Source organism: Pararge aegeria, chromosome 5 (genome assembly GCF_905163445.1).
Source record: "Pararge aegeria chromosome 5, ilParAegt1.1, whole genome shotgun sequence".
NCBI classification, from domain to species: domain Eukaryota; kingdom Metazoa; phylum Arthropoda; class Insecta; order Lepidoptera; family Nymphalidae; genus Pararge; species Pararge aegeria.
The window spans coordinates 1,956,265-1,973,976 of NC_053184.1; the positions used below are offsets into that span (position 1 = coordinate 1,956,265).

Genomic DNA, 17,712 nt, shown 5'->3' on the forward strand with positions numbered 1-17,712 from the left:
CTTCTCTAGTATTGGTGTCTAATGTACTAATACGCATGCTCATCTAAATACATTTGTAGAGTCTTCTTAGCTGCCTCCTGTAGATTTGGTTTTGCATGTATCTCCGTTATGGATTATAATATTTTCGACTACAAGATTTACGTATAAATAGATATGAAATTAAGTTTTATTTTAGTGCGTATGTAATTCTTGCAAATATTAACTTAAATATATATTTTTTTATTGTAGCAGTTAGATCATCACATTAACGCATGGTTTGATACAAAAACATTGCTTCTAATTATTTCTAAATTTACCATAATTCGTGGTGATAACATTGTTTTTTATTTTATAGGTGCGCGAACGTTCCCCGCACAATCTTTTCCTCCTGATGGCACGACGTTTAAGCAAATTACTTTAGGTGAAAAATTATCAAAAGAAATCCCTCCATATAGTTACTGGAATATGCAATTCTACCAATCGGAAGCTGCTTACGTGAAGTTTGACTATATGATACCCCGAGGAGCGTCCATAGGAGTTTATGCGAGGCGAAACGCTCTGCCGACGCATACTCAATATCACTTCTTAGAAGTCCTAAGCGGATTTAAAGCTCGAACTACTAGGGCTTCACATGTAAGTATTCAAATCTTAGAAATAAATTCTACTAATACCTTTTACCTACTCAATGAAAAACATACAATGCAACATTCAGGCCCCTTAGCTATGTCGACGATTATACTTAAAATTCATACTTAACATTAAATTTCTCACGATCGATCAAAAATGAGGGCTTTTTGAATTATATTCTCTATTTTATTACCGCATTGGGTTAGCGCCACTTTTGTTGTCAAATAAACTTTTAAATAAATTCCGGTGAAACACATGCTTGAATCATCCTAATCCTTTTTGTTCAACAGCCGTCCGTAAAGAAAGAAGTAACCCACTACATGGAACAAGGTCATTGGTTTCTATCTCTATACAACGACGATGGGGATCCTCAGGAAATTTCTTTCATAGCCATGGTCGCTGATGACATGACGCACAACTGTCCAAACGGATGCTCCGGCAAGGGCGAGTGTCTTATGGGGCACTGTCAATGCCAGCCTGGGTTTGGAGGAGATGATTGCAGTGAGAGTGAGTAAATCCATACTAGTAATATAAAAAAGTGTATCTGTGTATCTATGTGTAACTATGTTGGGCTGAACCGTTGCACCGATAATATAGTTCGCTTCCTATAGGATGACGTACCCAGAAAAAGACCGCTAGTAAATAATTTCTGCGGTATAGTTTGACCGCTTAACTTATCTTGGTAAAATTTTTCATATAAATAGTTTAAATCCTGGAAAAAAAAAATTGGTGCTAGCGGGATTTAAAAAAAACAAAGGAAACGCAGAGGACGTTGCAACTGCTAATTAACTATAAAATTAGAACCATCGCTACCTATGAACAATTCGGAACTTATGTAAATTAAATCTTATCAAACCAAAATATCATATAATACTAAACTTTTATTCTAATTTTAAGCTTTTAGTCTAAAAAAATCTTCTTTGTAAATGGGCTGACAATAGACGCCGTTCCGCTTAAGAAATGAAACTTTTTACTAAAAAAAATAATCAAAGTAAATTCAACTTTATTTTCAGGCGTGTGCCCTGTACTATGCAGCCAAAGAGGAGAGTACATAAACGGAGAGTGCCAATGCAACCCTGGATGGAAAGGCAAAGAGTGCTCATTGCGTCACGATGAATGTGAAGTCCCAGACTGCAATGGCCATGGCCACTGCGTTAACGGCAAATGCTCCTGTGTCCGAGGTTACAAAGGAAAGTTCTGTGAAGAAGTCGACTGTCCTCATCCAACATGTTCAGGCCACGGTTTTTGCATCGAAGGCGCGTGCGTGTGCAAGAAAGGATGGAAAGGTCTAGATTGTGCTACGATGGATAAGGATGCTCTGCAATGCTTGCCGGATTGTTCAGGACATGGAACCTTCGATGTTGATACTCAAACCTGCACGTGCCATGCTCGGTGGTCGGGTGATGACTGCTCTAAAGGTAATGTTTCGTAAACGCATAATTTCTAAAAAGACAGAAAATTTCAGCTCTCTTTAGTGGAAAATATCATTTTTTTCTTTTATTATCATTGAAATAAAATCACTGCCTGATGTTTTTATTAAGTAGTTTATATATGGCGTATTTACTTCGACTAATAAAAAGGCCTGAAAAAGAGATAAACCGTTGCTTTTTTTAAAATTCAGGTTAATAAATATTTCGAAAGTTAGACGCAACTTAAATTTGGTTTCTTGTTGGTTCCTCCAAATCACTAATAACGATATTATTTTTTGCAGAGGTTTGCGATCTAGACTGCGGTCCACATGGAAGATGCGTCGGAGAATCCTGCGTTTGCGATTCAGGTTGGACAGGAGAGTATTGCACATCCAAACTTTGCGATTCACGGTGCAGCGACCATGGTCAATGTAAAAACGGCACTTGTCTCTGCGTCTCTGGTTGGAATGGACGTCATTGCACATTGGAAGGCTGCCCTAGAGGGTGTGCAGGACATGGTCAGTGTAGAGTCGCGAATGACGGTCATTGGGAGTGCAAATGCTTCGATGGATGGGACGGTCCAGACTGCACTACGCTGAAAGAACAAATCTGTGATGATTCCAAGGATAATGACAAAGGTACCTACTGCTAGCATAACTTTAATATTAAATACTATAACACTTGTTAATATTTAAATGCATCTGTAATTTTAACGAATAAGTTTTGATCATTACATTTGGCAACATAAAAATCTAAATATCGATACCTAAATTTTAGATCAGCGGCAGCAATCAAATAAAAAGCCAAATCTATTTTTGGCCTTATGTTTTTGAATATGCTTCCTATTTGAAAACGTAGTTTAATAACTGTTATTCTCTGCGAAAACTATCTTCTATTTATGAAAGATGTTTTTTAATTTTGTTGTTATTCTTTCGTCTATAGATGGCTTAGTAGATTGTGAAGACCCAGAATGCTGCCAAAGCGCCGCCTGCAAAGGAAGCCAACTTTGCGTGTCCTCGCCCAAGCCAACAGATATTCTCCTCAGAAAGCAACCCCCAGCAATCACCGCATCCTTTTTCGAAAGAATGAAGTTCCTCATAGATGAAGGCAGCCTCCAAAACTACGCCAAACAGGAAACATTTAACGAAAGGTAAGACATAAGTGTTCAGTGTCAGATTAGACTTGAAGCTGAGTCCCCACAAAGATACATACTCGACGATAGAGCATCACAAAGCTTGACGTAATGTTATTGAAAACAAACGACTAAACTTAAAAAAATGTCTTAAATGTCTTAACTACGTCGAGCATGTTCGCAAGTGGAGACCTAGCACTTGATGGTATTTCCGATACATCAATTGATCCTAAATGTTATATTATTGTGGAACATAATAAATATATCTATATATAAGATACGCAATGTTGTGCCCCAGTCAATCCTTCGTTTTATTTATAAGAGTGTTTTCACTTTAATTTCTGTTTTCTACACCTAAAAAATTTACATTTGTGTTTTCATGCCAACTGATAATTCGATCATTATCCGACTAATGTCTAACAAAAACTGGCACTTGCATGTTATTTTTGTTCAAGAATATGTTATTATTTAATATTAATTACTAACATCCCATAGTACTAAATTTATGATTATTACATCACGATCATCGCAATTTATGTTATTGGCTAAAATTTCAGTCCTCTTGCTTAGCTTGTTTAATTTGGCATCCAATGTATCGAATTAATTGCGATAATCATTGTAACTATCAAAATTTGGTACAAGGGCAACATGTTTTAATGTTTCTTCTTCTTTAACGATGTCGTATCCATTGATACTCATTCTATGTAATTTCTCGTCTTTCTGCTGCGCAGTATGTTTTGGAATCACTTCAACACGAGGTAAGACATAGTAATCCAATTTAGGTTGGGGTGTGTGTGCCCATATTTATAGTTATACTTGTATTAGATATACATTTATATTAGGCATCTCTATGGCCTAATAGCAGACATATTTTGTACAAGTATAGTCGTTTGCATGATGTTATATGTTGTATATTTGTTTATATATTCGTGTCCTGTGAGTTTTGTGTTACGCTTTTTATGTAAATGTTCAAAACTTTATATATCATATACATAGATTCCTCAGGTCGTATTCAGAAATACGTAGAATAGTTTTGGGTTTTGGATTTGTGATTTTATTAGAAACAAAGCAATATTATATCTTATTTTGATAATATAAAACACATACGAGTACCTTATTATTCAATAGCAGGAATGTTGTTTTTTTTATAAACTATTGTAACAATTCCACTTACTTTAATTTTAAACCACCCATGAACATTTACTTGTACTTTGTTTAACCTAATATGTAAAAATAATTTTGTAACCCAATTTATATTAATTAAGATTATTTATTTCTACCTCACATAATTTTCTCTTCTTAAGTAGTTGAATGAAGTTCTAAATCATCACATAACATTTTAAAGTCAAATTGATTTTATCAAGATTTAATCCTATTTTGAATATTGAATGTGAATTTAGATAAATTTTACTCATTCGTATCTGATAATTAATCAAAATTCTAATTTGAGAATGGTTCTATTTTATAATGATCAAAATTATTAACATCGCCTTTATCGAGTTTTATAAAACTTTCAGCCGTTCTGCGGTCATAAGGGGTAGAGTGGTTACTTCTCTGGGTTCCGGTTTAGTCGGTGTAAGGGTGTCCACTTCCACGCCCTTGGAAGGGTTTACTTTAACGAGGGAGGACGGTTGGTTCGACCTCCTTGTGAACGGAGGGGGGGCTGTGACTCTTCACTTCGGGAGGGCGCCATTCAAACGATCCACGCAGGTCGTTTTTGTGCCTTGGAATGAGGTAAGACTCTTGAAATTATAACATTTCTTTAAAAATTAGGTATGTTTTAATATGTACAAAACATAGTTTAAAAAATTTTGTTTCGCTTGCGAAAACAATCTATTACAAAACTATTAGTTGAATATGCTTTACGAGTCTTAATCTATAAAAATGTAATATTTTTTATAAACCGCATTTTATTTATAGCAGATATAAGAATCCGCAGTTTCAAGTTTTTAAATCTCTAACAACTTTAAAGATCCCTAAATATCTCTTAATAATCCATTCGTTGTTGTTATTTTATTAGACACGTTAAACAAAATAGTCACACATCGGTTCATTGAACACTTAACATTCAAAATTTCAATTCCTTTCAGGTTGTGATAATCGATGAAGTGGTGATGACAACATTAGACGATAAAGGTGGCATGGGACCTCCTCAGGCATGCCTTGCTCACGACTACGATGCTATGAAGCCTGTTGTCCTGGCCACATGGAAGCATGGCTTCCAGGGCGCTTGTCCTGATAAGAGCGCTATACTTGCAGAATCTCAGGTATGTGTTACACTTATATCAGATAAGTGAACTCAGAAATACGCTTTAACATTTAATAGACCAGATAAAACAATCTATTCTGTACCAGAAACTGTTATTTTTCTACGTTCTAAACTCATATGCCATTTGATATGTTTTTCTTTGAAAATTATGACACTAGTTTATGCAATCCAATATAGTTTTAGATCTTTAAAACTTCGAGTTATACCGTTATCATCTCGAACTTTCGCATCTGTAAAGTTAAGATAATCCAGGAGGTATTGAAGCCGCAATTGTATGCCTGATTGGGGCTTTAAGGCTATCGTCATATAAATTTATGAACGTTAACATTATACACCACATTTAAGTGCATTCTGTCATTTTCACATAAAGATTGGACAAGTTTTCTGCGTTAGATAGCCTTTCTTTTTGCAAATTTGGTAAAAAAAACTTCCCAGATATACAAATACATAGTCAATATTATCAGTTTTCAATTTTATATTCCAGGTGGTCCAAGAAAGTCTGCAAATCCCAGGAACCGGCCTTAATTTAGTCTACCATAGCTCAAGAGCAGCAGGATACCTCTCCACAATCCAACTCCAACTTACCCCAGAAAAAGTCCCAGCCACATTAGCTCTAATACATCTGAGGATTACCATTGAAGGAATTCTTTTCGAGAAAACGTTTGAAGCAGATCCAGTTATTAAGTTCACATATCCATGGAATCGACTGAACGTGTATAGACAAAGAGTATATGGAGTGACTACAGCATTAGTCAAAGTTGGTTATCAATACACTGATTGTAAAGACATAATCTGGAATGTACAGACGACGAAATTGAGTGGTCACGATATGAGTATTTCTGACGTTGGTGGGTGGAATTTGGATATCCATCACAGATACAATTTCCATGAAGGTATTTGAAAATTAATAAAACATTTTAATTGTAGCCCAAAGTGTAGAATTTCATTGTGTTAAATTTTATTTTATCAAATTACCTTCATTTATTTTTATATTCCTTCTTTCAGGCATACTTCAAAAAGGTGACGGTACTAACATCTATCTGAAACACAAACCTCGTCTCATTATCACCGCCATGGGAGACGGTCGTCAGCGGGCACTTGACTGCGGCAACGAATGTTCTGGAGCCGCAGTAAAGCAAAGACTACTTGCCCCCGTAGCACTAGTTGCAGCACCTGATGGCTCCATCTTTGTGGGAGATTTTAATCTTGTCAGGAAAATCAACACCGATGGCACAGTTAGAACTGTTGTCAAATTAAAGTAAGTAATATTAATAATAATCGAGATATCAATTATTATAAATATTTTTAGCCGTAACTCCAAAATATAAAAATAAACATTAAATTTAAATTAAGTTAGTTAGGTCGAATTAAAACAAAATAATTAATTATAGCCTAAAAGTATCTTAAAACTACTATTAATGAGTATTGCAAAAAAATACTATCATGAAATTCATACTTTCACAAAAACCTTGTGGCTAAGCATGTTCATTTTCTCTTTTTAAACTTAATTTATTTCTCTTTACAGTGCCACACAGGTATCCTACCGATATCACATGGCTCTTTCACCATTGGACGGAACGCTTTACATTTCTGATCCAGAGTCCCATCAAATCATCAAAGTTCGCAACACTGATGATTTCAGCGATCCCGAAAGAAACTGGGAAACTGTTGTAGGTTCAGGAGAAAGATGTCTTCCGGGAGATGAAGCACACTGCGGTGACGGTGCTTTAGCAAGAGACGCAAAATTGGCTTATCCAAAAGGTGTTGCTGTATCAACTGATAACGTTGTATATTTCGCCGATGGAACCAATATAAGAATGGTAGACAGAGATGGCATCATCACGACAGTCATTGGGAATCATATGCATAGAGCTCATTGGAAACCAATACCATGTGAAGGAACGTTGAGTGTAGAAGAAGTTCATTTGAGGTGGCCGACGGAACTAGCAATCAATCCGCTAGATAACAGCTTACACATCATCGATGACCATATGATTCTACAAATGGCTCCAGATGGAAGAGTAAAGGTTATTGCCGGAAGACCCCTTCATTGCCCATCGCCTTTGACAGGATATGACATGGAACTGGCAACTTATGCTACTCTTGTAATGCCACAAAGCATTGCGTTCGGTGCTGCTGGTGATTTGTATGTAGCTGAAAGCGATTCGCAAAGGATCAATAGAGTGAGGCTCATTACTACTGATGGAAAAATTTCTTTGTACGCCGGTGCTGAATCAAAGTGCAATTGTTTAGAAAGAGGTTGTGATTGTTTCGAAGCAGATCATTTCTTAGCGTCTAACTCAAAATTCAATACCATCTCAGCAGTAACTGTAAGTCCTGACGGTATTGTCCATATAGCTGACCAGGCTAACTACAGAATTAGATCAGTTATGGCTAGCATTCCGGATGCGAGTGGCGTAAGAGAATATGAAATTTACGCACCAGACACGCAAGAAACTTATATATTTAATAGATTTGGGCAACACGTAATGACCAAGAACATTCTCACTGGCGAAAACAACTACGTGTTTACCTATACGGTTAACACGAGTAATGGAAAACTTAGCACTGTGACTGACGCTGCCGGCAACAAAGTCTTCTTGCTTCGTGATTACTCTAGTCTTGTAAACTCAATTGAGAACACCAAGGGACAGAAGTGTAGACTGAAAATGTCACGAATGAAAATGCTCCAAGAATTGCGAACACCAGACAATTTCAATATGACTTTCGACTATCACGGCACAACGGGATTACTCAAAGCAAAATATGACAGCACTGGAAGAAGTTATATTTACAAATATGACGAATTTGGAAGATTGACTTCGGCTGTAACTCCAACTGGAAGAATAATTAATCTTACGTTCGATTTAAGTCTGAAAGGTGCCACTGTTCTTGTAAGCGAAAACAATAGGAAACCAGTTTCAATACTTATTAAAGGTTCATCGGTAAATACAAAGGTTGGCGAGGCCGAAACGAAGACAATTATTTCAACTGATGGTAGTATATCGTCTAGCATGCCATGGGGTCATATCATATCCACCGACACCGTACCATATACGATTCTATCGGAAATCGATCCTATACTGGGTGAAAGCTATCCTGTTCCAGCTAAACAAAGAACTGAAGTCGGTGGTGATTTAGCTAATCGCTTCGAATGGCGATACTTTTTACGAAGACTGCAATCTAATAAAGGAAAGAGCAGCAAGGCAGTGGCCCAGATAGGTCGTAAACTTCGAGTTAACGGAGAAAATCTATTGACCTTGGAATACGATAGAGACACGTCCACAGTTGCAGTATTTATGGACGATAAAGTAGAGTTATTGAATGTCACCTATGACAGAATGGCTAGACCGGTTAAATGGGGACCTAGAAGTGGTATCTTTGCAGAAGTCGAACTCGACTATGATAGATTCAATAGGCTTACAAGTTGGCGTTGGGGAGAGTTAAATGAGACCTATGGATATGACAGAGCAGGAAGATTGCACGAAATTCGAAATGGTGATGGTTCTTCTTTGGCTTACTCGTTTAGAGATATGTTCACAAGCTTACCTCTCAAAGTTACAACGCCAAGAGGGAGTGACTATCTCTTGGATTACGATGATTCTGGTGCTCTTCAAAACCTCACTACACCAAGGGGACATATTCATACATTTGCTCTAATGACATCTTTGGGCTATTTCAAGTACCAATACTTCTCACCAATGAATAGGCATCCGTACGAAATACTGTACAACGATGACGGTCATATTTTGGCTAAAATATTTCCTCATCAATCTGGCAAAATCCTATACGTTTACGATAGTACTGGGAAGCTAGAAACCATACTTGCCGGCGCATCGGCTATTCGATATGTTTACCATGAAAATACCCATCTCGTGAAAAATGTAGAAATATCTGACCCAGATTACGAATTGAGACAAGACTATAAATATCATGCAGGCATTCTTAAAGACGAGAAGATGAAATTCAATTCAAAGAGTGGACTGAATAATGCTCATTTCAAATATCAATATGATGGCAATGCACGTCTTTCTACTATAGACATGAACATCAATAGCAAGGAAATGCCGCAATTAAGATTGAAGTACAACCAAAATCTCGGTATCTTAGAGGGCGTAAGCGATTTGAGAATCTACAGAAACACATTCAACCGTTCAGTAATGCAAGACACAAGCAAGCAATACTTTACGATTACCGATTACGATGATCACGGCAGAATCAAAACGGTTCTCATGAACATCAAGTCATTCGACGTATTCCGTCTTGAACTGGAATACGATGTAAGGAATCGCATTAAATCGAAGAAGATGATGATTGGCGACACATCGTCTAACGAACGAGTTAGTTATAATTACGACGGTCACCTTATGGAGGTGGTTGGATCCGAGGATGATTGGAAATACGTTTTCGATGAGAACGGCAACATCATTGGCATTATTGAACATGGCGATAAACGTTACCTCGGCTACGATATCGGCGATAGAGTCGTTCAGTACGGGGATATTGAATTCAGTAGCTATGATGGCCGTGGATTTGTCATACGACGCGGAGAGCAAAAATACCGTTACAATTCTCGTGGACAATTTGTTCATGCATTTGAAAGGGATAAGTTCCAGATGTGGTATTTCTATGATGATAGAAACCGGCTGGTAGCTTGGAAGGATGATAAGGATAACATAACACAATTCTTCTATACAAACCCTCAAACACCCAATCTCATTACGCACATGCATTACCCAAAATCAGAAAAAACTATTCGATTCTTGTACGACCAAAGAGATTTCTTAACCTGCATCGAAACAGAGGATCAACGTTTCTATGTGGCTACCGATCACAACGGCTCGCCTCTTGTCATATTTGATGTGAATGGTGAAATTATAAAAGAAATAAAACGCAGTCCTTTCGGAAAGATAGTTAAAGATACAAATCCAGGATTTTACTTACCTGTGGACTTCCAAGGTGGTATATTTGACTATAACACCAATTTGGTATATTTGGAGAACCGTTTGTACGATCCCGTGGTTGGACAATGGATGACGCCAAGCTGGGAACATTTAGCAACTAAATTAAGTTTGCCTACAGACATTTTCATATACAGATTTAGAAATAATGATCCTATTAATCGAGATCAGAATGTACCTTATATGACAAGTTTATCCAGCTGGCTTCAACTGTACGGTTACGACTTAGAAAAGATGATGGGCGCAAAATACATAACTGATATGATATTCCAACCGAGGACATCAGTTACGGCTCCTCAACTTGCTCCTGACTTTGGTGTTATGTCTGGCCTTCAATGTATTATTGAAAAGGTAAGAACATGCTGTATATTTTTAATTATGTAACAAACAATTTATCGTAATAACCATTTTATTCCTGGTAATTTTCTTATGTGCCAGGTGTTTTCTTGTTGAAGATCTTTAGAAAATCTTCAACAGTTTGCAAATCTAACAAATATTTATCTTTTTGTAGGTGAACGATAAACTATCCGACATCGAATTTGTTCCGACGCCACTACTAAAAATGGAACCAATCACAAGAAACCTACTTCCAAGAGTCTCCTACAAACGTGGCGTTTTTGGGGAAGGTGTTCTCATATCCAGAGTTGATGGAAAAGCATTCATAAGCGTGGCAGACGGCGCAAACAGCGTCGTAGAAGACGTTATAACTACTGTGTTCAACAATTCGTATTTCTTGGATGTCCACTTCAGCATTCATGACCAGGATGTATTCTACTTCGTCAAGGATAATTCCCTGAAGATAAGAGACGATATGGAAGAGCTAAGACGGTTGTCTGGCAAGTTCAATGTATCGCAGGACGAGACCAACGATCAAGGTTTAGAGGTAAATTTGAGCTTTATATTGGAGTCTTTTGTTCGTAACTTAATAACTCCTCATTGAATGCAATGATGAGGTCTAGTTACTTGCTTGCCTCCGAGATTCTCAGCCACTCTTACTTTGAAGGTATTCAATTGTAAGCCACAGATGATAAGTCTTTTGCAGATGATAAGAATCGCACTGACTTAAACTTGCTGTTTTTTATAAGAATTTAAATCTTTAATATTGTCCATTAAAATCCCTTTAGTCCTTTAATTTTTTTATCTTTTTATTTCTTTTTTTAGGTTCGAGTACATGCAGTTGGAAAAGGTTCTGCCCAAGCGGTAATTGTCTTGCGGTACGGAGTGGATCCAGCACAAGAACGAATCAAGCTTCTTAAGCATGCTCATAAAAGAGCAGCTGCTCGAGCTTGGGAAAGAGAGAAGGCTCTAGTAGCCGCTGGTTGGGAAGGAAGAGGATCCTGGACCGAAGAGGAAAAGGAGGAACTCATATCCCACGGTATAGTGGATGGATGGGCAGCCAGGGATGTCCACTCCGTCTCTAGATACCCACAATTGGCAGATGACCCAGCGAACATAGTGTTCGTTCGCGACGGTAGAAGGAAACGAAGAAAGAGTGGCCGCGCGCGTCATCGCTCGTGACTTCTCTAAACGTGCCATAAAACCGCGCAATTTTACTTTCTGCGCCAAAACAAGATGGCGCTTGCGTTCGAATACGCGTAGGAAGTTTTATTTACTATTTTTATAGGACTGACGTTTTTGGTGGACTATGTATGTGAAGTTCTTGTGATGGAAGTAGTGTAGACGCATTTAGGTTTCCCTGGACTGATGAAAGGATTCTACTGAGGTGGCTCGGCTAGAATAGGATTTGTGAAGCGGACAAATGGTTACATTGGAATCTTTAGGAAGTAGGACACTTTTGGTTTGCTTAATCTTAGAGAAACATACCCTTTTTAAAATCCTATGTTTTATAATACACTCTCTTAATCGATCTTTAATGAATCTCTTGAAATAACTTACGACAGGGTAACGAGTCATAAAAAAAAACATTTAAAATAACGCTTAATAATGAACTGAGCATAATATTTTAAAAACTGAAAATACTCATACTCGATCACAATTTAACTACTAATCAATTTTGATATTATTTTACATTATTTTTAATCCTATATACGTACGTCGCTTAGATTAATGTAATTTTTCACAAAACTCATGTATTCCTAACGTATTTTAGCCAAATATTTCTTTCAATCCCTACATTTAGGTATTTGTAAATAAGTAATATTTTATTCTTGTAGTTGTTCCTTTTGTATTGTTAGACCTAAGGTCCTTCTATTACTTCGCAATACTATACTATATAAGCAATAATTTTATATTTTATCTAAGCATCTTAAAATTATTCTATTGACCCAATATTTTTTATTTTATAGATAACTATTAAACTAAAAGAAGTTCCCATAATCACAAAAGTAGAGATACTTAGAACAAATTTTCACCTAAGCATTCAGAACAATATTTAATATTTTAAATAGCTCTAGACAAGTTCTATCACAGGGCATTTATTAGAACCTTTATAGATTTTTTTGTTATTGAAATACACTGTTCGAGTAGAGTATATTGTTTTTTTTAAAAAAAAAGTAAAAAAGCCTGTTTTTATTTTTTTACTGCCACGACATAGTATTTGCTTCATGTAACCCTTAACAGTAAGTCCTTTAATAAATAGGAAAGTTTAAAAATTAAAAAAAAAGTAACGTGAATACGTAACACTGCGTGTGTTGTGCAATAATCGAACGGTAGTTTTCCAGTAACCGACTAGGGTCAATACTTCTTGCTGACTTATCTTAGACTGACTGATTTTACTCAATTTTTTCCCCTATTTTTTTTTGTATCTGTGGTCATTGTGCGCTCTGAATACCTGAAAAAATATAGTATGTACAATATTATAAAAGTGTTTTTGTAAAATAATATATTTAAATATTTAAGTATAATATGTATTCTCAATATACGAAAAATACAACAAAAAAGGAATCTAACTTAATCGTAATGTATTATTTGCCAGATATAAAGCAATAAAAAGTGAATGATCGTTCCGATACGGTAGTATTCGAGACTTAAACTTAGTAATCTTCTAGTATGATGTCCTTAACAGCTGGTAAGAGTGGAAAAGGGATGGCACTACTATAAGCGGTGTCAGTTAACTTATGGACTTCTATACAACTAAATTGGTAGCAATACAACAATTTTATTTTATAATAGTAAGTAGGAGACTGTGACCTCAAAATTCTCATTGGTGTTTGTGCAAGTTGCTATAGTGGTAAGCATGTCGTAAGTCAGTAAGAAGAATAATTATGTAAAAAAAAATGTAGATTTATTAGGGTATTGTATGTCCATAAATGTCTTATTTAAATTGTGGTGTCTACTCCGTGTTAGAAGTATTAATTTAAATGCTAGATGACTGAGCGATGGTGATAAGGCGTCGATATTTTTTACGTGGAGTTTATAAAATTTAAAAAAAAAAAAACGGAATGAACTTTAATCTTCTACTCCGGGCCGAGGAGGCCGACGCATGGTGATATTTTTGCAAAATGTGACTAAACGAAGCAATACATTGTAATTTAATACGTCTTACCTTTTATTTAGTGACTGTAAGGTGTACTTTTAGTTTAATAATTAAATAATAATAATATAACAATACAGTATATATAATATTATCTATTGTGAATGTAGTTATTGATTTTGCGGTGATATATAATAGAGCATATAGTTATCTTTTTTATGATGTATAAAGAATTCTAATTTGTAAATAGGTACTTAAATGATGTAACGTGTAAAAAACATTGTACATATCTTTACGCTTGGTTAATTTATAAAGGAGTTAAGGTTTTTAGCATACAGAATTAATAATTGTACTATATATATAGCAGATGAGTCAAACTGTCAGGCCGTTAGGCTATTAACAACAGTACCTCTGATCGGATCGTTTTATTATTTTTAACCGTAAAAAAAAGTTAATTTTCATATACATTGTATAGTTACTTTTATAAATGCATTAAAACAAAAATCTATGTATACATTTTTTATGTATATCTACTTACTTCAATAATTCTTAAATTGTTTTAAAAAATCGATCAGTAAAAACTTAGTATACCATCAAACATACCATAGACTAAATCTTCTAGACATTTTAGCTTCACGGATGCATCAACAAATGCATTTACATTTAGAAATGAATCTCCGCTGCATTTAATTTTTATTATTGTAGATAATGGTGATTAGACCCCAATACTCTGTGTAAAGTTAGTCCGCATTAATACATATAGCATAGACAATCAGCTCTTATAAACAAATTTATTAAATTCTTGAGTTATATAGAATATTATGTACCTAAGTCATATGTTTTTTTTCACTTATCACAATAAAATCGGCCGGTAGTCATAGAATAAGAATCCTAGGGATGGGTGCAAAAAATCCACTCTAACCCACAATGCAAGTTATCTTCGTAAGGCCAAGTGAAACAGCCGATCTATTATTGCCTTTAACATGCTACATTAGCGAGAGTATAAGAAATGCAGCCAAAACGATAACTACCGGTTAAAGCCAAAATCAACATAGTAATTTTAAAGGTGATGACAGTTTTCGATTCTCCCTTGAGAAGTTGAGAGTGGCGATTACACAGCTCCCTTACAGTACCTATGACCCCACGAGATCGGTTTCCAATATGTATCAATGATATACCTAACTTGTCTTTAATGCTTAAATTGTGCTAAACAAAGGCAAACGTAAAAACGTTAGTGTTTGTGAGAAATTTCAATATTGAGTGTACTGTATTGAATTTAAAAAAAATAATGGAATACAAACCTTGTCACTTTATTTAGAGATCTAAAACTCGAGTTATATTTTCCACGTCAATGACAATGCAGCAAGAGTAGATTAATAATTATTCTCCACTGCGCTCCAACTAGATATAGAATACTACTACTAGAATAGAACTACTTTACAAATAGCTCATGACATACGGCAACATTATATTGTAGTTTATATTTACTTTTTGCAACAATGCTGAAAAATACTATTAATCAAATAAAAATGTTTTATGCAGCCTAAATACGTAGCATAAAGGCTTGAGTACGCCAGCTTCGGCGTAGTTAAGTCGCTATAATTTTATTAGAATGGCAAATAACTAATAGGAGCGCAGCAGAGAGCAATGATATATAATCTAACAGTGATCTCTTCTTCATTTCTGAATATCCCAACTGACCGTTACAAATTAATTATCAACGTTATTATAAAACAACACTAAATTCTTTCAACAGTTCGTTTGGTTTAAAATGGCTTTAGGTTGGAAAATTTTATTCACTTCGTCAAAAGTTTCGAGGTCTGTGTTATTAATTGAGAATGGAAGGAGTTCTTCTACAAGTGAGTATCACTATTCTTTTGTCACCACAGACAGTGGCTGTTTAATTTCGCGATCTCTATTAAAAGCTAAAAATAAGTATTATACATTCTACATTTCTCGCTTTAAAGGTACCTATTTGTGAAAAAAGACATTTCAAATTTGGAAATATTTGACCGACCTCTATTATTATCGCTGAACTGGAACTAATATTAGTTTTTTAGTAAATTAAATTTTAGTTCCTTAAACACTCGTATTACAGCTTCACAACTTACAACGCAAAATAGCAATCGTAGACATAAACAAAGTGAAAACCGCCCATCCAGTGGTAAATAATATAGGTCAGTTTTAATTTAACCATAGACAATAATTATGTCTTATTGTCTATTGGGTGTCTATGTTCGTCATCTCTGTCACTCCTATGCATATGCTATGTGTATTATATGCAGTGCACAAACATCTAGCTCGGCGTGCGTGCTATGGGAGGTGTTGTAAGCATGTACAATAATAAATATAGAAAGTATTCTAATGGAATATGTAATAAAAAAAATTAAAAAAAAACTTTTGTTTCACTCTTTCCCTATATACCCAAATAATTAAACCCTCTATATATATAAAGGAAAAAATTAAAAGAAGTTAAAATAACGACGGTGCACAGTCAGTACATATTTGAATATTTAATTTGATTATGTCCATTATAATATGTTTAACAGAATTAAACAAAAAAATGGACTGTCACAATATGAACATTAGAATTGAAAATAAACTTGTTGTGCAGATTACAAGTCTACATAAAATTGGTAATTCATTCAAGGCAAATTGTATACTATTCTATATCAAATTACCGAATGAAATTTGTGAGTTGTCTCTCAAGATGTTCAAAGTATATATAAAACCTAAGCTTATGGATTTAATTATCATTATAATAAAATTAAGGATTCCTAAACAATAAAAAAACTTGGGTATTAATTTGTCTTGATTCATAGCTAAATATTAATTGACTGTGAGGTGGTGATAACAAAAAATAAGATTCTTGTGGGCGTTTCTAAGACAAGCGGGTTCGGAAGCCTCCTAGCTTTAGATTTAAGTTAACGAACGTAGTTGTCACCAATACCGCGCTAAAATGGAAATATATATGTATATGCCTATGCCTACCACAGGCCCTTATGAACGGCTGCATAAGGGCCTGTGATAGGCAGACATGAATAAGAAGTTTGAAAAATATGTCCATCAACTTTCAATGGGACAATAGGTATGATGACAGTAACAAAGAATCACTTATCTTATTAGTTAATTTATCTGAATAGAATTCGAAATATCATCATCATCATATCAACCGATAGACGTCCACTGCTGGACATAGGTCCTTTGTAGGGAGTTCCAAATTCTACGGTTTTGTGCCGCTTGAATCCAGCGGCTACCTGCGACGCGCCTAATGTCGTACGTCCACCTCGTCGGGGGTCGACCAACGCTGTGTTTACCAGTGCGGGGCTGCCATTCCAGCACCTTGGGACCCCAACGTCCATCCCTCCTCCGAACTATGTTCGAAATATAGTTTGTAGTAGTCTTGTGGCGGACGAGGTACGGATCGGACGTGCGCCTGCACTCGTGGGTACGTGTTGTAGAAAGCCAGTGAAAGTTATTGCTCTCCTGGCTGATACCTACATATGCTATGCCATAAACATATTGTGACGTCACGAGAAGATTAATTAATATAGAATTGCTTTAATAGTACTCATTTGCTTCAAATAATTCGTAATAATACTTATTTAAATATTTTATTTTTTCCAAGCAGTATAATAACTATATATTTTATGATATAACTTACCGGAAACTAATATCACAAAATATTATTATTGGTCCGTTTTGTTGCCAACATTGTAAACGGTATCAGAGCCGCATTAAAGTAGAAGCAGTGCATTTTAAAGAATCCATTTGTAACGAATATGTGTTAGAGGAGTTCTGCTCGATAAAAACGTTTTAAGTGTTTTCTTATGACAACCCTATTGTAGATAAAAGACCGATACGCGCATAGTACCTGCGCTAGCCGATTACTTATACTTCAT

At 35.6% G+C, this 17,712-nt stretch overlaps 1 protein-coding gene across 3 annotated transcripts in view; it reads left to right on the forward strand.

Moving 5' to 3' along the window:
• Window positions 1–12,601, forward strand: part of LOC120623700 (teneurin-m) — a 389,304-nt gene extending 376,703 nt beyond the window's left edge. For 2 of the 3 annotated variants that reach the window (XM_039889875.1, XM_039889876.1), the window contains exons 8-19: window positions 335–612; window positions 897–1,113; window positions 1,620–2,024; window positions 2,318–2,653; window positions 2,958–3,165; window positions 4,665–4,881; window positions 5,238–5,414; window positions 5,901–6,309; window positions 6,422–6,674; window positions 6,942–10,728; window positions 10,889–11,260; window positions 11,539–12,601. In XM_039889875.1, coding sequence (XP_039745809.1) covers window positions 335–612; window positions 897–1,113; window positions 1,620–2,024; window positions 2,318–2,653; window positions 2,958–3,165; window positions 4,665–4,881; window positions 5,238–5,414; window positions 5,901–6,309; window positions 6,422–6,674; window positions 6,942–10,728; window positions 10,889–11,260; window positions 11,539–11,895 — 7,016 coding nt within the window. In that variant the 3' untranslated portion in view covers window positions 11,896–12,601. Of the gene's footprint in view, window positions 1–334; window positions 613–896; window positions 1,114–1,619; window positions 2,025–2,317; window positions 2,654–2,957; window positions 3,166–3,878; window positions 3,906–4,664; window positions 4,882–5,237; window positions 5,415–5,900; window positions 6,310–6,421; window positions 6,675–6,941; window positions 10,729–10,888; window positions 11,261–11,538 lie in introns of all 3 variants that reach the window. The other variant, XM_039889874.1, reaches the window with a different exon arrangement.
• The last annotated feature ends 5,111 nt before the right edge of the window (window positions 12,602–17,712 follow it).